Genomic DNA, 22,110 nt, shown 5'->3' on the forward strand with positions numbered 1-22,110 from the left:
TGTAGCCTTCAACAAATCCAAAACGTTTACCTTTTTGGCAATCGTTAACATCTTCCGTTTGCACTTGGGCACGGCCCCTGAAGCAGTAGCAGATCCTTTTGGAGCCATAATGAAGGGCTTGACTATGCACAAAGATAAACACAAAAGAGCACAAGTCTTTATACAGCATAACACGTTGATGCTGAATGAGTGAGATGAGACTTCCTGGTTAACACTGCATTCAGTACGCGGGAACTGCATGCTCTGATTGGTTAGCTTCTCAGTCATCCGCCAATCGCGTCCCTTGTATGAAATCAACTGGGCAAACCAACTGAGGAAGCATGAACAGGAAGTAAAAAGACACATTGTCCGTAGAACCATAAAGCAGCGAAAAATCCGCGTTATATATTTAGTTATGCTTTCATATAAAATCCACGATAGAGTGAAGCTGCGAAAGTCGAAGCGCAATATAGCGAGGGATTACTGTACAGGTTAAAACTTGGCCCTTTTTTTTGAAGGCGTGCGCCTGGTATACCACACGTGTTTTTCTAGCACACGAGTCGTATTCCAAACAAAGGTCGTATACCAAGCATAATATTTCGCCTCTAAACAGTTATTATATATATTATTATATATATAATATAATATATATAATAATAAATATATATAATAATAAATATATATATATATATATATATATATATATATATATATATATATATATATATATATATATATAATAAATAAAATTTGCTATATATATAGCAAAATACCCGCGCTTTGCAGCGGAGAAGTAGTGTGTTAAAGAAGTAATGAAAAAGAAAAGGAAACATTTTAAAAATAACTTAACATGATGTCAATGTAATTGTCTTGTCACTGTTGTGAGTGTTGCTGTCATATATACACTTACATACATACAGGTGCCAGTCATAAAATTAGAATATCATGATAAAGTTGATTTATTTCAGTAATTCCATTCAAAAAGTAAAACTTTTATATTAGATTCATTCATTACACACAGACTGATGTATTTCAAATGTTTATTTCTTTCAATTTTGATGATTATAACTGACAACTAATGAAAGTCCCAAATTCAGTATCACGGAAAATTAGAATATCAATTAAGACCAATGCAAAAAAAGGATTTTTAGAAATGTTGGCCAACTGAAAGGTATGAACTAACTTTCATTAGTTGTCAGTTATAATCATCAAAATTGAAAGAAATAAACATTTGAAATACATCAGTCTATGTGTAATGAATGAATCTAATATACAAGTTTCACTTTTTGAATGGAATTACTGAAATAAATCAACTTTGTCATGATATTCTAATTTTATGACCGGCACCTGTGTGTGTATGTATATGTATATACAGTAATCCCTCCTCGATCGCGGGGGTTGCGTTCCAGACCCCCGCGATAGGTGAAAATCCGCGAAGTAGAAACCATATGTTTGTGTGGTTATTTTTATATATTTTAAGCCCTTATAAACTCTCCCACCCTGTTAACATTATTAGAGCCCTCTAGACATGAAATAACACCCTTTAGTCAAACGTTTAAACTGTGCTCCATGACAAGACAGAGATGACAGTTCTTTCTCACAATTAAAAGAAAGCAAACATATCTTATCTTCAAAGGAGCGCCATCATAAAGGAGCGTGTCAGGAGCAGAGAATGTCAGAGAGAGCGCTCGCAAAGAAAAGCAAGCAATCAAAAAATCAATACATGCTTTTAAGTATACAGAAGCACCGATAAGCGGCATTTTGTAGGGGAGCGTCCGTGTCCTCTGTGCAAACAGCCCCTCTGCTCACACCCCCTCCGTCAGGCAGAGAGAGCGAGAAAGATGGAGAGAAGCAAACAAGTACAGCTGGAAGCATATCTTATAGCATTGAGGAGTTTTAGTTAATATGCAATACATGCTCTGATTGGGTAGCTTCTAAGCCATCCGCCAATAGCGTCCCTTGTATGAAATCAACTGGGCAATCAAACTGAGGAAGCATGTAACCTAAATTAAAAGACCCATTGTCCAGAAAGCGCAACCAGCTTAAAAATCTGTGATATATGTTTAGATGTGCTTACATTTAAAATCCAGCGATAGAGTGAAACCGCGAAAGTCAAAGCGCGATATAGAGAGGATTACTGTATATATATATATATATATATATATATATATATATATATATAAAGTACAAGACACGTGTTTTGCCCTAATTCTGGGCTCATCAGGCGTACACAGTCACTGCACCCTCTCTCAGAAATCGAACCTTGGACGTAAAGCTAGAAGCGAAGCCTCTTGCGTTGCGCCACGGCGTGTGGTTCGTTTATTTGACCGTATGTAGATCGGGGTAATTACATTTAAGGCATTTGTAGTCTGAATCGCAATCTGACTGTATGGGTGGTTACCTACCAGGTAACGCTTGTGGTTGGTTAGCAAGTCGGCTAACATCTGCCACGGTGCCCTCTTTCAGTTGCGAGAAGAAGATCATAGAATGGTTGAAATAGTTTTACTGTCAAATAATGCAAAGCGTACGTGACACGTGTTTCACCCTAATTCTGGGATCATCAGGTGTACACACTCCCTGCACCCCCTCTCGGGAATCGATCCTTGGACGTCGGCGCTAGAGGTGGAGCCTCTTGCATTGCGCCACAGCGCGTGGTACGTTTATTTGACAGTATGTAGATCGGGGTATATATATATATATATATATATATATACTGGCAAAATACCCGCGCTTCGCAGCGGAGAAGTAGTGTGTTAAAGAAGTTATGAAAAAGAAAAGGAAACATTTTAAAAATAACGTAACATGATTGTCAATGTAATTGTTTTGTCACTGTTATGAGTGTTGCTGTCATGATACTGTTTGAACAATTATTGCAAACTTTCTGTAAATCCAATAAACTTCATTTCACTTCTCAAATATCACTGTGTGTGTCTCCTATATGATATATTTAACTGACATTTTTTATCGTAACAACCAACAATTTATACAGGAAAATAATGACTATTAACAAGGTTGCCCAAACTTTTGCATCCCTATGTATGTGTGTGTGTGTGTGTGTGTGTGTGTGTGTATATATATATATATATATATATATATATATATATATATATATATATATATATATATATATATATATATATATATATATACAGGCCAAAAAAAAAATGAAGGCCAAAAATTTCTATCTTGGTCTCATCAGACCAGAGAATCTTATTTCTCACCATCTCAGAGTCCTTCAGGTGTCTTTTAGCAAACTCCAAGATAGAACTTCTTGGCCTTAATTCTAAGCGGTATGTGTGGAGACAACCAGGCACTGCTCATCACTTGTCCAATACAGTCCCCACAGTGAAGCATGGTGGTGGTAGCATCATGTTGTGGGGGTGTTTTTCAGCTGCAGGGACAGGACGACTGGTTGCAATTGAGGGAAAGATGAATGCGGCCAAGTACGGGGATATCCTGGACGAAAACCTTCTCCAGAGTGCTAAGGACCTCAGACTGGGCCGAAGGTTTACCTTCCAAAAAGACAATGACCCTAAGCACACAGCTAAAATAACGAAGGAGTGGCTTCACAACAACTCTGTGACTGTTCTTGAATGGCCCAGCCAGAGCCCTGACTTAAACCCAATTGAGCATCTCCGGAGAGACCTAAAAATGGCTGTCCACCAATGTTTACCATCCAACCTAACAGAACTGAAGAAGATCTGCAAGGAGGAATGGCAGAGGATCCCCAAATCCAGGTGTGAAAAACTTGTTGCATCTTTCCCAAGAAGACTCATGGCTGTATTAGCTCAAAAGGGTGCTTCTACTAAATACTGAGCAAAGGGTCTGAATACTTAGGACCATGTGATATTTCAGTTTTTCTTTTTTAATAAGTCTGCAACAATTTCAAAAATTCTTTTTTTTTGTCTGTCAATATGGGGTGCTGTGTGTACATTATTGAGGGAAAAAATTAATTTAAATGATTTTAGCAAATGGCTGCAATATAACAAAGAGTAAAATATGGAAGGGGGTCTGAATACTTTCCGTACCCACTGTATATACATATACACATACATACAGATAAATATACATATATATATATATATACACACAGACACATATATATACATATCTACATATATACGCACACATATACTGTATATACATATCCACATATATATATACAGTGGTGTGAAAAACTATTTGCCCCCTTCCTGATTTCTTATTCTTTTGCATGTTTTTCACACAAAATGTTTCTGATCATCAAACACATTTAACCATTAGTCAAATATAACACAAGTAAACACAAAATGCAGTTTTAAATGTTGGTTTTATTATTTAGGGAGAAAAAATCCAAACGTACATGGCCCTGTGTGAAAAAGTAATTGCCCCCTTGTTAAAAAATAACCTAACTGTGGTGTATTACACCTGAGTTCAATTTCCGTAGCCACCCCCAGGCCTGATTACTACCACACCTGTTTCAATCAAGAAATCACTTCAATAGGAGCTGCCTGACACAGAGAAGTAGACCAAAAGCACCTCAAAAGCCAGACATCATGCCAAGATCCAAAGAAATTCAGGAACAAATGAGAACAGAAGTAATTGAGATCTATCAGTCTGGTAAAGGTTATAAAGCCATTTCTAAAGCTTTGGGACTCCAGCGAACCACAGTGAGAGCCATTATCCACAAATGGCAAAAATATGGAACAGTGGTGAACCTTCCCAGGAGTGGCGGCCGACCAAAATTACCCCAAGAGCAGAGTCGACTCATCCGAGAGGTCACAAAAGACCCCAGGACAACGTCTAAAGAACTGCAGGCCTCGCTTGCCTCAATTAAGGTCAGTGTTCACGACTCCACCATAAGAAAGAGACTGGGCAAAAACGACCTGCATGGCAGATTTCCAAGACACAAACCACTGTTAAGCAAAAGAACATTAGGGCTCGTCTCAATTTTGCTAAGAAACATCTCAATGATTGCCAAGACTTTTGGGAAAATACCTTGTGGACTGATGAGACAAAAGTTGAACTTTTTGGAAGGCAAATGTCCCGTTACATCTGGCGTAAAAGGAACACATCATTTCAGAAAAAGAACATCATACCAACAGTAAAATATGGTGGTGGTAGTGTGATGGTCTGGGGTTGTTTGCTGCTTCAGGACCTGGAAGGCTTGCTGTGATAGATGGAACCATGAATTCTACTGTCTACCAAAAAATCCTGAAGGAGAATATCTGGCCATCTGTTCGTCAACTCAAGCTGAGGCGATCTTGGGTGCTGCAACAGGACAATGACCCAAAACACACCAGCAAATCCACCTCTGAATGGCTGAAGAAAAACAAAATGAAGACTTTGGAGTGGCCTAGTCAAAGTCCTGACCTGAATCCAATTGAGATGCTATGGCATGATCTTAAAAAGGCGGTTCATGCTAGAAAACCCTCAAATAAAGCTGAATTACAACAATTCTGCAAAGATGAGTGGGCCAAAATTCCTCTAGAGCTGTAAAAGACTCATTGCAAGTTATCACAAACACTTGATTGCAGTTATTGCTGCTAAGGGTGGCCCAACCAGTTATTAGGTTCAGGGGGCAATTACTATTTCACACAGGGCCATGTAGGTTTGGATTTTTTTCTCCCTAAATAATAAAACCATCATTTAAAACTGCATTTTGTGTTTACTTGTGTTATATTTGACTAATGGTTAAATGTGTTTGATGATCAGAAATATTTTGTGTGACAAACATGCAAAAGAATAAGAAATCAGGAAGGGGGCAAATAGTTTTTCACACCACTGTATATATATATATATATATATATATATATATATATATACAGTATATACACATACATATATATCCTGTATATTGCAAAATCCCTGCGCTTCGCTTCGACGAAGAACTGCTTTTAAATTTTTATTTAGAAGAAAAGAAAACCTTTTTAAACTGAGGGAAAATATACCAATAACTATCTGTTAAGGATCTCTTTGTATACCACATTGTCAGTTCAGCACTCCGGTTGTAACATGACTAAGCTGTGCACTGAGATTACTTTTGAGAATGCAATATATAGTTGTCCAGGAGAAAAGCAGTTGCCTCAAATCGGTGGCAACCTTTTGTAGGGTCTGTCCCTGAAACTTATTAATTGTCATCGTGAAGCAGAGCCTTACTGGAAATTGGAGGCATCTGAATTGAAATGGGAGATCAGAGGGTATAACGGGGATGCGAGGAATACGTTGAGTGTGGAGAAACTCTAGAAACAGCGTGTGTATTAACTTGTGGATTTTTCTGTGAGTATTTGGTGGCAGCGTGACTAAGTTGCTTCCACAAGACCGCGTTAGCTGTGGAGCTCAGCTCGGAGCATATTCTTTTCCCACCTTTTCAATTGTGTAATGCGTTTTTTGAACAGGTTTGATGCATGGAAGTAATCACTCGTACTGCGTTCAGTTAGTTCACGTGAGCTGCTCTCTTGTGTGATGTTGCGATGTCCACAGCTTTATTTAATGTTTGCTAAGACCTGGCACTTAAAAGTTTCTCGCTACAGCAATTTTAACTCCGTTACAAACTGATCCAAAGTCTCATTAAACTTGTATCTCACGAATAAAGTATTCGACGAAGGCATGACCAACGGCAGCAGGAGCGTGTCCATAAACTTAATTTAAACTTACGGTTTACACCGTGCTTTGTTTCCGCAGTAGCTGCACTTATTCATCAGCTTGTATGCGTTTTTCTTCAGTGCTCTTTGGGAACTCTTCCTTCTTTTCTACGTACTGCGTTCACAGTCCCTTCACGTGATTACGTGATGATGTAACACGCAGCTCCTCCCCCCACGGCCATCGAGCTAAAGTCCATTACAGTATATGGAGAAAAATAGGTTCCAGTTATGACCATTACGTGTAGAATTTTTAAATGAAACCTGCCCAACTTTTGTAAGTAAGCTGTAAGGAATGAGCCTGCCAAATTTCAGCCTTCTACCTACACGGGAAGTTGGAGAATTAGTAGTGAGTAAGTGAGTGCTTCGCACACTTAAAAGCTCTAACAGCCCGTATTGATTTTTGATTGTTTGCTGTTCTCTGTCTCTCTCACTCTCTCTGACATTCTCTGCTCCTGACGGAGGGGGTGTGAGCAGAGGGGCTGTTTACACAGTGGCTGTTTGCTTAGAAGATACAGACGCTAATTTAACAAATGCTGAAAGACTACCTTCACATTGATCCCTTAATTGAGGTCCCGCTTTATCAAGGTGCTTCGCATACATAAAAGCCCAATAGCCCTATTGATTTTTGATTGTTTACTTTTCTCTCTCTCTCTGACATTCTCTGCTACGCGCACTCCTTTGAAGAGGAAGATATGTTTGCATTCTTTTAATTGTGAGAAAGAACTGTCATCTCTGTCTTGTCATGAAGCACAGTTTAAACGTTTGACTAAAGGGTGTTATTTTATGTCTAGAGGGCTCTAATAATGTTAAAAAAATGTATTTAGAAGGTTGTAAACAAGTTTTCAATGCTCTAACTGTGAAAATATTAGATTATAAATAAAGAATCGTACTTGTTGGAAATTCATTTATCTGTCTGGAGCGGATTAACCGCGATAAACAAGGGTTTACTGTAGAACTGTGCGGAGAATATTTATAATCAGTGTGGGAGAGTTTCTAAGGGCTTAAAATATATAAAAATAACCATACAAACATATGGTTTCTACTTCACGGATTTTCACCTATTGTGGGGGGTTCTGGAACGCAACCCCCGTGATCGAGGAGGGATTACTGTGTATGTGTATGTATGTATGTATATATATATATATATATATATATATATATAGCTAAATTCCCGTGCAGCAGAGAAGTAGTGTGTTAAAGAAGTTATGAAAAGGAAAGGGATCATTTTAAAAATAACGTAACCTGATTGTCAATGTAATTGTTTTGTGACTGTAATGAGTGTTGCTGTGATCAAGGATTTGATTATCATTTCTTTCAACCAGGTTTGTATTTGGAGGATGTGTTGTGTTCAAGTTACATTCCGTGTTTGTCAACCGTTGTAAAGATAACAGGTTTCATTCATCGATTCCTTTCTTACTGCATCAATAAACGGCTCTTCTTCCTTTTTGTTTGAGACATCACACACTGCATGCACGGGGTTTTTTTTACACTGTCTTTCTTTACCTGGACATTGACTTTTTCCACTGTGTGCTTTGTTTCCGCAGTAGCTGCACTTATGTATGCGTCACTCGCTTCATATTCTTTTGCTGCGTTCTCAATTGTGTAATGTGTTTTTTATTCAGCGCTCTTTGGAGCTGTTGCTTTTTGTCTGCGTACTGCGTTCACAGTCAGTTCACGTGAGTCGCTCGGAGTACATGCATCAAAGTTTCTCAGCTGTGCTTGTGCTATCTCGTGCGATGTCCACGGCTTTATTTAATGTTAGCTAAGACCCTGCACTTAAAAGTTTCTCTCGCTCTTTTGCTGATTTTGTGCCAAACACTATTCTATCCCTGACCGTCTCATCTTCGTTTGCATAAGCACAGTCCTTCACCTGCGAATATTTAGTGGCAGAGTGTTTCTATTGGATTACCACTGACAGACGGCCTTATATGGGCAGGCACTCAATTACGTGGGAGGCGTGACGATGAGGGGCGCAACTCCTCCTCACATGGCGACTGAGCTGCAGGCTATGGCTGGTATATATGTACATAAGTAGGTTCCAGTTATGACCGTTACGCGTAGAATTTCGAAATGAAACCTGCCTAATTTTTGTAAGTAAGCTGTGCGGAATGAGCCTGACAAATTTCAGCCTTCTATCTACACATGAAGTTGGAGAATGAGTGAAGTGAGTGAGTCAGTCAGTAAGTGCTTTGCCTTTTATTAGTATAGATTAATATAGATGAGGGGTTCCCAGAAATGTTAAGGGATTTGAATTCCTAGATTTTCTATTTAACAAATCATTAGATATCTTGTGTGCACAAGTAAATTTACCTTTCTCAGTCAGTAACTTGCTGGTTAAGGAAATGACACAATACCTTCACAAAATGGCCACTTTTAGATATTTTCCCAGCCTTCTTTACAAAACTCCTCTAGTTCTACACAGTTTGAAGGATATCTTGCATGAGCAGCCCTCTTCAGGTTCTGTCACAATATCTCAGTAGGATTCAAGTCTAGACATTGGCTTGGCTTTTTAGACACACCAATCTTAAGTCTTTCATTAGCAGACTAATATTTAGGATTTGTGTCTTGTTAAATCAGCCACTTTGTGCCAGCCTGGGCTTTCAAGCTGACTGCTGACATTCTTCTTTAGAATTTTTCAGTATTTCTCATGATTTGTGATTCGCTCAAACATGTTGAGTTACTCAATGCCAGAGTAAGAAAATCAACCATATACAATGACAATCCCACATAAGGTTTTGTTGGTTGTAGGTTACTCCTTGCCAAACTTGTTGTTCCCAGATTTTTAAATTTTAGGCTCATCTATCTATAGAACAATAACTCAGTTTTCTTCAAGCTTGTCTGGGTGGGCTCTGATAAATCTCTGATGTTTAGATTTGTTATTTTTTGGCGTTGAGGGTTCTTCCTGGTGACTCTTCTGTAGATGGTATTTCTGTTTAGGGTAGTTTGTATTGCTGATCCAGGCACCGCTAATCCACAGACCGCTTGGAGATTTACACATCTCTTGAAGTTGTTTTAGGATTACCTTCTTCCTATTACTCTTCTTGTGGCCATTAGTGAAATTTTAGGATGCTATCCATTTCCATACCCCCGGCTTGTGTACTGTTTGTCTAATTGACTCTGAATCTTTTTAAATATTTAAATTGTAACCCAGTCCAAATTGATGTATATCAACTGTTTTTCCCTCCGTACTGCTGACACTTCTGTATTTTGAAAAATGACATTAGATTAATTGGAAAAGGAACTGACTTGCTTTCTTGCAGTTATGTAGGTTTTCTTCTCGCAACACATCATTTCAGTTCTAAGGTTTATTGGTTAGTCCTGTTGATTATTTTACACTCTAGTCATTAACCCACCTAATCTAATCTATGCACAGTTTCGGTATATTCTGGAATATTTTGTTATATGGATATATTTTCATTCTTTCAACTTCTAAGTATTCATTGGCTTTACAAACTTTCAGGTATGACTTTAAGTTTCGGTTTTGCAATGCCTCACTAAACATGCATTTTAAGACTTTAAGGAAATGTCACCCACACACAAATTTAAGATAGTCTAGACAAACTTAAAAGTATTTCATTCTTTTTCTTGGGTTCAGTGACCTCTCAAGTCCACATACCTTAATTTTCTCAGCAGAGAACCCATGTCAGCAAAGAAAGCCCTTTTGAAATCAAAATTCTATTTTATTATTAAATTACCATTTAAATGAATTGTTATAGTATGCTTACTCCAAAGACTAAACAACCTATTTCAGGATTATTTTTCAATTTAAAGCTAAAGGTTGTTTTCATTTTTCTCTGAAAATATGGAGCTAAAGCAGATACCACCAGGACTGGATATCAAAATCTGCAAATTCATTTTCTCTCGAAATGTGTTACTAACCAAAAGGGTTGCATGAACCCTATGTAACTCATTTTGCTGTAAGTTCGAGGGAATGATGGAAATGTTTGGGAACTTAACAGAACTCTGTAAAATGCATTGAAGTCAATAGAGAAGGAGGAAGTGAACTAGTTTTGAGTGGGTTAAAATGGTGCAATTATCTGTTAATTGTCCCTGTTAGGCAGCAGTGCTAATTACTGTAGAACCATGCCTCTAATAACAAAATATGCAAACTGAGCTATAACCAAAAAATACAACAAATGGTCACACATTAAAAATATTTACATCTACACACACACAACATTGCACTCATGGAGTTCTAATCTTGGAGTATACATTGGCTGTACAACTAAGTTACTGCGTAGGATTGGCTGTTCAATTGTTTGAAGTCGCAGCCTAGAATGTAGCTAGAAAGTCTTTTTGGTTTCCATGTCTATCTATGTAGCTAATCCACACTGTTTTTTATCATCCAGAAGATAGAAACAAATTGTAAAAATTAAGTTTTTCATGTGTTTTCTGACTTGGGTAGGGAAGGGCTTTTTTAAGGTTAGTTTGACTTGTAGCTGCGACACATGGCTAGTTACGATTAGCCATTTGGTGCTGTGCTGCAGCAAGTGTACAAGGATCAATGTTGTATATCCAGTGGCAGTACTCATAATACTTTTAATATAGTCAGCTAATATACCCCTCTAATGACAATACTGCAAGTTATTTTTTTTATTATCTTTAAATGCATGCAGGGTGCAGATCCAGCTTGTTTAGTTCTGGACATCACACATGTGCAAAGTAGATTGGGTGGTTGTCTTATACGGTAGTATCCATGCATTACAACTCTTAAGTTGTTATAGCTCTGTGATGTAACAAGGGCCTTGCAAAACATCATGGGGTGTTGGCCAATTTTGCCTTTAACACTACTAACCAGCTACACTATCCATTCATTATTTTGATCAGTCTCTACTGAGGGTTCATTCATTTTGTGCCAAGCCTGTTTGAGCCCAGCTGTGTTATGTCACAAATCCTTCTGAATGCAAGATAGTTTTTTTTTTTCAATTCTTTCAATTATATTATCATTAATTTTGTTCAGTCACATAGTTATCAATGTCATGAAGTATGCCTGTGCCCTTTCATAAAAACACCAAACTGAATTGTTTTTTTAAACTGGTTATACCATTACGGTTTTTTAGAAGGAAGAGGCAATCTAATATTTTACGAATAAAAATAATGTACGTACTGTTTGCTTGCTTAACATATTCAACTGTTTTTTTTTCCCATATACTGTACCTGAAACAAAGACTTGATAGTTAACTAGTATTTAATTCAGTAATTTGTCTAAAGTAAGGTGCCTGGATTGTGGTGATTATCATTGAGTCTATGCTTGTTCCAGACACCTGCAAGAATGAGCTTGATATCATTACTTGGTTATTACGTGTAGTAAAGGTGCTATATAGGCGCCTGACCCGACACAGGTGGACACGGAGGCACGTATAAAAATAAACAAACTTTTATTTTTCTTCACCCGTGGGCGCACATCTTCCCCGTGACCCACAGGCAATACTCAGTCCCCAAAGCACAAATGCAACTCAACACACTCCTGTTTCTCCTCAACCGCCACTCCTCCTGAAGCTTAGTCCTCCTCCTCCCGACTCTGGCCATTGAGTGGTGGTGGCTGGCCCTTTTTAAAGCCCACCCGGAAGCCTTCCAGGTGCTTGACCACCAGGTCCTAATTGCACTTACGGGTGGGGCTGAAGATTCGTCTAGCCGTGCTGCTGATTCCATGCAGCTCCCCCTAGCGGCCATCCGAGCCCCCAACCAGACTGTGGAGGACTCCATCTCCCGTGGAGTCATGTGACAGGCTGGGGGATCACCATCCACCAGGGAGGCTGCCACCAAGTGTCCCGGGGGAGGTATTGAACTGCCCATGGTTGCTTCCCCAGAACAGATGCAGTAGGGGCGTCCCTGCCGGGCATGGGACCCGGCTGTCCGCCCCACACACTAACAACAAATCATTTCTGTTGTTCCAAATGAATGCTGTCAGATTGGGAAAATGATAATTTTTGTTACAAAAAGTGTGACTGTCAATTTTTATACATTTCTTCTTTTTTTTCAGCAAAAGAAGCTTTCAAGAAAGGCCTGTCTCCCATCATAATTGATAACACAAACACTCAAGGATGGGAAATGAAACCGTATGTTACCCTGGTTAGTGTTATAGACATTTAAAAAAAAAGACTTCCAAGAAGAAAAAAAAAATTCTATTTGTTTTAGACTGTTTATCCTCAAGGAGCTTTCCTAGATTATTTTTTGTGTGATGTTTGACTTAAATTATGTTTTCCTTTCTCCTGTCTACTCTTTATAAATGGAAAGGACAGAGTTAAGTTAAGGGGCTGTATTGTTTCATAGTTTATTATTCACATGCTTCAAGATGAGGAAAGATATCATACTACTATAAATTTCTTAAATCTAGCATAGTTGTAATATTTTGTTACAAATGCAACCATATTTAAAAAAAAAAACACAAGAACCAGCCATTTTCTGAGTTAACCTTAATTTTCTTTCTTCTGTTTTCTCTTCATTCCAAGCTTTTTTACCTCTTCCCAAGTGAAATTCCACAAATCTCCATATTTCTCATCTCACTCTTTTTTCAGAATTATTTTTATATTCCATATACAATGCAGCTTCTGTCATAGCTTGCATATACATTTTCCCTTCTTTCAATGTTAAACTTTGAAACAGAATTCAGAACTCCTTCCATGTACATATCATCTTTGTTGCCAGCTATCCACCTTGTCTAAATGGCATAACATCTCTCTCTCTTTCTCGTAGAATACTTTTATATTTAACCTCTTTAGTGTTGCATTTTATTCCTAAAAAAGTTTGTAAAGCATTGCATTTTTTTGGAATGAAAAATTATTTTTTTAAATCTCAAAAATATAATAATGATACAAATAATAATAGTAATAATAAATTAAAATAATATGAAATGAACAATAATAACAAAAATAATAACCGTAATAATAATAGGCTAATGATGCCAAAACAGTATATAATCTCACATTGAGTCCTTTGCGTGGTTAATCTTAAACCACGGTGAAAGGCACAATGCAACGTCACAGTCGGGACAATGATAGTGTGTTTTTTTTTGGATTTTCTTTCCAGATTTATCAGTTTTTGAACAGCACACTGCACAGGTACAAGTTGGATTCTGTTTTTTTTTCTTTCTTTCTATTGGATGTACATAATCAATAAAATGTCTACCAACAAGATGCTCTGCATTAATCCATGATGTGCTGGGTCAACCATGTCTCTTTAGCGGTAGTGTGGACGGTGGATGTGTAGCAATGATTTGCATGAGATACAGTTTAGCCAGCTTTTTGTTTGTATAACACAAATGCATTCCAAATGCCTTGTTCCACTAAATGACAAAATATCTTTTTGTAGTACAGGGTGACACAGAAAAACGGGAACTTTTGAAATGCATAGTGGCAGCCTTGTACAGTTGGCAGCACTGCGGAACAGGGACCTTGAGCTGTGAACAGTCTCGCCATTTAGTAATCATGGATCAGTGGAACGATCAATAGCGTGCTTTTGCCATAAAAATGTTTTACAAAAACAATGATAGTTTGGAAGATGCGCAGAGGGAGTTCCGACGTTTTTTCAACTTAGGGCGTCATGGTCGGGTTCCCTCGAAACACGCGATTAAAAACTTGGATTAAAAACTTTGAGCAGACTGGATTTGCTCTAAAAAAGAAACCGACAGGACGACCGAGAAGTACTCGTACTTCACAGAATATCGAAGCTGTACGTGTTTCATTCTTACGGAGGCCACGGCATTCAGTTCGTAAGCAAGCAGCTGCGGTCAGTGTCCCGAGAGAGTGTTCGCCGAATTCTCCATTTTGATTTAAAATTTCATCCGTACACGCTGCAGATCATGCAACAACTGAAGGAGAACGATCACCAGTTGCGATTAGAATTCTGACAAACATAAATGAGGACAATGAATTTCTGGACAAGCTGTGGATGTCAGATGAGGCCCATTTTCATTTCTCAGGTTACATTAATAAGCAGAACTATCGTTTCTGGGCAGACAGCAACCCTAATGAAGTTCATGAATGCCCTTTACACGTCAGCAAGGTGACAGTATAGTGTGGAGTTTCGTCACACGGGGTCATCGGACCTTACTTTTTCGAAAATGAAGAGCGGATCACAGTGACTGTCACTTCGGATCAGTATGTTGAGATGTTGCAATCTTTTGTTGTACCTGCATTGAACAATTTTCCACAACTTCACGAAACCTGGTTTCAACAGGATGGTGCGACATCGCACACTGCAAGACAATCAATGGCAGCTGCGAGAGAATTGTTCGGTAATCGTGTCATCTCAAGATTCAGTGATATTTGTCCGTTTGTGATTTTTATCTTGTGGGACTACCTTAAGAGTCGGGTCTACACGACTCGGCCAAGGGCACTGAATAAATTTAAAACAAAGAATTCAAGATGAAATTTGTGGTATCCTAGCTGAGATGTTGCAACGATCAATGGGGAATCTCAACAGCAGATTGGAAGAATGCATACGTACAGGAGGACGCCATCTACAGGATGTAATTTTCAGACATTGATAATTTGGATTACTGTCTCTTAAAAGGCAAGTTGTAGTGGTTCAATTGCTGTCAATAACATTTTTTGTTGTATTTCTTCTATTTGTATTGGGTTTTTTAAAAGTTCCCGTTTTTCTGTGTCACCCTGTATTTCTTTATTGCATCCACATAACGGGATAGAGTCAATTCTTGATCCGTACTATCTACGCCAACCATTGTGCTATTGTAGTCAATCACAGCAATAGGCTTTGTACCTGCTTGTTGCTTTTGCCTGTACAGTGACAGTAGCTGCATTATGTACAATGCTGAGAAGACAATCATCTTATTTGTTCTTCCATTTCAGTGCAAGCACTTTACCCTTTTGCCAAGATACTAGCGCACCTCATTAATTTAGTTCTGCCAAAGTCTTCAGGCATGCCATGACGATTAGTATATACTGTTCTATATGCGTCAGTCTTTCTTTGCAGCAGGATGTCAAGTATAATGAAGTGTAAAAATTGTTCACGGTTACACAGTAACCTCGATTCAGCAGAGCCTTTATCAAAGTCGGCAGCAATGATGTAGCAACTCTGAATGTACTTTGGATCAAACATTGTTCCTTTAGCTGTGTACTGTATTTTGGATCCAACATTGTTCCTTTCCCTGTGTATGGAACCAAATTCTAAATGTATCCCATTTTAGATTCACAAAGCTTGTAAAGCTTCATGCCAATCTTGCTCTTTTTGACACAATATATTGTGTCCATGACAGTCTGTCCTTATAAGCCATTAGACTTTCATCAATGCTGACATCACGATCTGGATTGTAAACACTCTGAAATTTTACTACAATCGCCTGGTATATCTTTCAAATTTTCTTCAGTTTGGGTGCTGGATGGGTATTCTGATCAAAGTCTTCATTGTTGGTAAAGTGCAGATATTTCATAATTAGTGAAAACCTACACTAAGTGGCAGCACTGACAGTATTTTTACAGCCCGAGTGATTCTCGGTTCCAAAGCTTATGCAAGACATATTTGTACAGTTGCCTGAGAGAGACTAGGGACTAATGCTTTTAGCGCAGTTTTTGTAGCCCAAGTAACACTCGGGTCTAAGGAGGTTAAAGGATAAGTTAGGCATTTTTCAAGCCAAAGTTATTTCCTCACAACCATAGTCTATATTATTTGCCACATAAAATGTTTCTAAAGTGAAGCATTGTTTTTAATTAAAAAAAAGACTAAGTCTTCTCTTACTCTGTAAAATGAAGGTGAAGGGTACCAGGCTCCAAACGTGAAAACAAAAGTGTTAAACTTACCAAATATGTCAATTTTCAAAGTCTAGAGTGTTTTCAAGCATTGAGCTGTATCTTGAGATTTCAAACATGGGAAAACATCACATCTGTGTCATATTAGGAAGGAAAAAAAGCAACAGTAAGAGGCAGTATCATTGTGAAATAATGCAATATATCTTTCTGAGTGGCAGAAATAAGCTTCCGTGTGATTTTGTATGCATGCCAGCATTAACAACGTGTGGGCAAAAATGTGAAAACTTCACCCACGATCGCCACTACAAGCAGATAAGCAAACAAGAAAAGTATCCTTGCCTCACCAAAATAATATGAAGAATCTGTGATTATATACAGTGCATCCGGAAAGTATTCACAGTGCATCACTTTTTCCACATTTTGTTATGTTACAGCCTTATTCCAAAATGGATTAAATTAATTTTTTTCCTCAGAATTCTACACACAACACCCCATAATGACAACACGAAAAAGGTTTACTTGAGGTTTTTGCAAATTTATTAAAAATAAAAAAATTGAGAAAGCACATGTACATAAGTATTCACAGCCTTTGCCATGAAGCTCAAAATTGAGCTCAGGTGCATCCTGTTTCCTTGAGATGTTTCTGCAGCTTAACTGGAGTCCACCTGTGGTAAATTCATTTGATTGGACATGATTTGGAAAGGCACACACCTGTCTATATAAGGTCTCGCAGTTGACAGTTCATGTCAGAGCACAAACCAAGCATGAAGTGAAAAGAATTGTCTGTAGACCTCCGAGACAGGATTCTCTCGAGGCACAAATCTGGGGAAGGTTACAGAAAAATTTCTGCTCTTTGAAGGTCCCAATGAACACAGTGGCCTCCATTATCCGTAAGTGGAAGAAGTTCAAAACCACCAGGACTCTTCCTAGAGCTGGCCGGCTATCTAAACTGAGTGATCGGAAGAGAAAGGCCTTAGTCAGGGAGGTGACCAAGAACCCGATGGTCACTCTGTCAGAGCTCCAGAGGTTATCTGTGGAGAGATGAGAACCTTCCAGAAGGACAACCATCTTTGCAGCAATCCACCAATCAGGCCTGTATGGTAGAGTGGCCAGACGGAAGCCACTCCTTAGTAAAAGGCACATAGCAGCCCACCTGAAGTTTGCCAAAAGGCACCTGAAGGACTCTCAGAAAATGAGAAACAAAATTCTCTGGTCTGATGAGACAAAGATTGAACTCTTTCACGTGAATGCCAGGCGTGACGTTTGGAGGAAACCTAGCACCGCTCATCACCTGGCCAATACCAACCCTACAGTGAAGCATGGTGGTGGCAACATCATGCTGTGGGGATGTTTTTCAGTGGCAGGAACTGGCAGACTAGTCAGGATAAAGGGAAACATGGCTGCAGCAATGTACAGAGACATCCTGAATGAAAACCTGCTCCAGACCGTCTTGACCTCAGACTGGGGCGACGGTTCAACTTTCAGCAGGACAACGACCCTAAGCACACAGCCAAGATATCAAAGGAGTGGCTTCAGGACAACTCTGTGAATGTCCTTGAGTGGCCCAGCCAGGGCCCAGACTTGAATCCGATTGAACATCTCCGGAGAGATCTTAAAATGTCTGTGCACTGACACTTCCCATCCAACCTGATGGAGCTTGAGAGGTGCTGCAAAGAGGAATGGGCGGAATGGGCGAATCTGGCCAAGGGTAGGTGTGCCAAGCTTGTGGCATCATATTCAAAAAGACTTGAGGCTGTAATTGCTGCCAAAGGTGCATCGACAAAGTATTGAGCAAAGGCTGTGAATACTTATGTACATGTGATTTCTCAGAATTTTTATTTTTAATAAATTTGCAAAAACCTCAAGTAAACTTTTTTCATGTTGTCATTATGGGGTGTTGTGTGTAGAATTCTGAGGAAAAAAATTAATTTAATCCATTTTGGAATAAGGCTGTAACATAACAAAATGTGGAAAAAGTGATGCGCTGTGAATACTTTCCGGATGCACTGTATGTATATATACAGTATATATATCTTGGTATGTTGCTTAAATGTTTTTTGTGTATATTTGTATTTTGGAGTATAAAAACAAGCATAGTGTCATAAAAAAAGCATTTTTTAATTGATAAATATGATTGCAATGGCAATAAAAGAAGATGAAATCAGTATATTTAGCTTTCTTATTAAGCTTTTGTTGTTTTTAGCAGTAGGATTTCAAATTTAATGCATCATCAACATTACAGGAAACTTTTTCTCAATTTAATATGAAAAAAATATTGTACTTCATTTAGCAAACTGGTTATGGAGGATACATATTAGTTTATGAACACAGTAAGGCAAAATAAGAGCTCTTAGAGTCTATTAAAAAAAGAAAATCTAAATCTAAGTGTAATTATATACATTTTAGAAATGAGAGAAAAACCAGCTGAAAATACATATTGGACCCCTTCTAGTACTAGAGAAGGCATACCTTTTAAACATGAGGAAAATATAGTGTAAAGCATAATTTTTCAGGTAAATATAAAGCACTAAACAGACTAATCAAAGTAAACTATTTCAATTTAAATAATCGTGTTGAAGGAAATTACTATTAATTACTAATTAATTACTTAATTACTTACTATGTTTTGTGTTTCCCGGAGTAAAGGATATTCATGCTGAAAATGACGTAAAGATCTTTATTATGTTTCAGAGAAAAACATTGTTAATGGATGAAAAGGAATGAACTCTGTATTTGATCAGAATAGTATGGTTGATGAATACACAGCAACATTTGCCAAACAAAATCATTTTCGGTATTATGGTCATGCTTAAGAAAATAAAGAAATCGGACAGACACCTGAAATTGTACTTTTCAGCATAAACAGCAGACATCATATTGGTAAAGAAATAATTTAAAATATTTTATAAGGAGTTGGTCAACAGAAATAAGACTCCAAAAAGTCAAATACGTGGAATGTATAGTTGACTCTAACAGTCGTTTTAGGAATTATGTATGTGTAAAACTATTAAAAGAAATAAAAATATAAGTAGCAGAGAAGAGTTTTATAGTTTTTGAAAATTACTTAGTTATATAGTATTTGCTTGTTATAGTATAACTATTTTATTCAGTGTATTTTCTTTCAGAATTTTTACATTCTGAGTATATTGTTTGTAATTAACATATACTGCTATTCATATATATTGGTATACCATTTTTCTTTTTCTTTGTATTCCACTTTTAAACCTTTTTATTCCATTTAGGGAACATGGAGTTAAAATGTTATCCTGGTAACATTACATACAAGCCAAGGAACCATTCATTCAAGGAACACTCATGTTCCCACTCACATTAGGCTAATTTATGCCTTTGGGTTTTAGGATAAAAATTAGAACACCAAGAGAAAATCAAGGCATACACTTGGATATTATAGACAAAGTCCTCATGGGCTTCCATTTAACATTATAAGGGTGCTTTCTGGTTTTACTTATTTGATTATACTGTATAAGCTGTGCTACCTGTCAAAGACAGATTGAAATCATGGAAACCAACGTAGACTTCACAAAATTCATTGCATTTGTCATTCTGTCAAATGGTGCCACACAAATATTTGCAGCAATAAAATACATTACTACTAATATTTATGATGTGTCATCTGTTGGAATGACAAATGCTATGCACATGTCTTTGTTATATGCCATTTGGTATTGGATTCATAAGAGCTGCGTTAATGTTTGTGATCTGCCATCTGTTGGAATGACAAATGCAATGCATTTTTTTATTAAAAGTGTTTGTGATGCGCCATCTTTTGGAACCACAGAGACACAGCAACCAGACAGACACACAGATTCTTACAGTACTTTTATTAAGGTGGATAGAATAAATTACACTTAACATCCCAGATTTAAATTCTGTTAAAACTAATAAAAGATTTTCACACTGCTTCATGAAGTTATAAAGTGGATTAAATATAATCTCTTAGCCATTTAATTGAAATGCAAAATAATATACTAATAAACAATGAAAAGATTTGATAATGTTGCCTAGTGTTTTCAAAACGACAATCCACTTAGGAAAATAAAACTATTTTCCAACAAGTTAATACCTTACATGAACTAATACTTTTCAGCAGGTTTAACTGCCATAAAATAATTTTAAAAATACATTTTTTTGTAATTTTCTTGGTGAAAACAGTCCTTACTTACTCATTTTGACAGAGTGGTGTTTTTAAGGCAGCGAAAGAGCAATAAAAATCAAAAGGCACAAAAAAATTGTTTACGATCTCATTGAAAGAAAAACTTCAAGTAGAAAAATTAATGCTTTTAGTATGTCAAATTTACAATAGACAATAAAAATGTAAAGTAGAATTTTTTTTTATTAACATTTAATGTCTAAGATTCCAAATGCACCACTGTCTTTCTAATGTTTAATAAAAGTAAGAGTATCAATGGCATACATGTCTAGTTGATTAGTCCTCAATAAATCCAAGGTCATCATCTAATAGCTCCATGATTAAAATAAAACTAAGCTACAGTATATTTAAATGCATTTGTTTTCAGTTTACACACTTTAGATGTTTCCAAAACTTGCATAAAGGTATTTTTATTACATTAAAACACATCTAACAAAGAAAAATAACTGTGATGTTGTTACATACAATACTAAACTGTTTTTCACGCTTCTAATGCTACTGATAGATAATGAGTGAATTGATCTCCCTGTTTTCCCATTTGTCTCCCAGGTCCCAAGTCTGATGTCTGTGAATAATAAAGCTGGTACTTTAAAAACATAAGAGTTATGACTCACCCTGAGCTATAATACCTCTACTGGGTGAGCTCTTCACAAGCCTGATATCACAAATATTTTTAAAAAGAGTTTTGTTTTTCAACTTCATTTGGTGGTATTTAAAAGTGTAATTTTCACTGTTGTCTCTTTTCAGGCTATTCATTACAAGTATAAAATTATATTCCGTGAGCCAGACACATGGTGGAAACACAAACCTAGGGAACTGGAAAGGTTTGTATTGTACAAATCCATAGCCCTTTCTGCTCCTACTGTTATATTGTTTAGTCTTAAAGCCTTTTGAATTTTTAGTTTGTTATGCCAAGATCAACAATTATTTAAATACAAAGAAACTTAGCGGTAATTCATTGAAGCATAAGAAAAGGCAAATAAAGGAAACTGAACACTTATAAATCTTAAAATGTGACAGAAAGCACATAGTGTTCAAAATGTTAAATATAAAAATTTTTAAATGTAGCTTTAACACCAAACTTAAAACAATGGCATAAAAAGGTAAAGAGCTTCCAGATAGCAATTTCCACAGTCGAAAAGGTCATTAAGAAATTAAGGGGAAAAGTTGAGGTAAAGACAAGGTCTGGAAGACCAATAAGACTACAAGGGTCCTACAGGCCGATTTTGCTGAGAAAGGGAGTAGTGGGGCACTGCTCTAGTGTGCAACGTTACATGCACAAACATTGCTTTCATTGAAGAGCCATAATAAGGAAACCTCACCTGCAATCGTAACAGAAAACAACATCTTAATTCTGCCCAACAACATCTGAATGAGGTAGAAGCATTTTGGAACCAAGTACTGTGAACAAGTGAAGTGAAAGTAAAACTCTTAGGATACAATCTGAAAAGGTTTGCTTGAAGATAAAAGGAGAAACATTTCAAGATTTTGTCAGCAGTTAAGTATGAGGGTTGATCTATTATACTTTGATGTGTGGCAGCAATTGAAACAAGAAAAATTGTGCGAGTACAGGGAAGAATGAATTCTATTAGACTTCAACAAATCCTTGGGTCAAACTTGTGTTAAACTG

At 37.3% G+C, this 22,110-nt stretch overlaps 1 protein-coding gene and 1 long non-coding RNA gene across 4 annotated transcripts in view; one reads left to right on the forward strand and one right to left on the reverse strand.

The window, feature by feature from the left end:
* n4bp2 (NEDD4 binding protein 2) overlaps positions 1–22,110 on the forward strand; it is a 104,036-nt gene that overhangs the window by 24,373 nt on the left and 57,553 nt on the right. For all 3 annotated transcript variants that reach the window (XM_039751321.1, XM_039751319.1, XM_039751320.1), the window contains exons 4-5: positions 12,586–12,674; positions 21,228–21,304. In XM_039751321.1, the coding sequence (XP_039607255.1) occupies positions 12,586–12,674; positions 21,228–21,304 (166 nt within the window). The remainder of the gene's footprint in view (positions 1–12,585; positions 12,675–21,227; positions 21,305–22,110) is intronic.
* The window catches only part of LOC120527665, a 77,410-nt gene that overhangs the window by 10,281 nt on the left and 45,019 nt on the right, over positions 1–22,110 (reverse strand). The window contains exon 2 of the long non-coding RNA XR_005633391.1: positions 16,361–16,443. This is a non-coding gene — a long non-coding RNA (uncharacterized LOC120527665). The remainder of the gene's footprint in view (positions 1–16,360; positions 16,444–22,110) is intronic.

The sequence above is a fragment of the Polypterus senegalus genome, chromosome 4, assembly GCF_016835505.1.
Source record: "Polypterus senegalus isolate Bchr_013 chromosome 4, ASM1683550v1, whole genome shotgun sequence".
Taxonomy (NCBI): Eukaryota; Metazoa; Chordata; class Cladistia; order Polypteriformes; family Polypteridae; genus Polypterus; species Polypterus senegalus.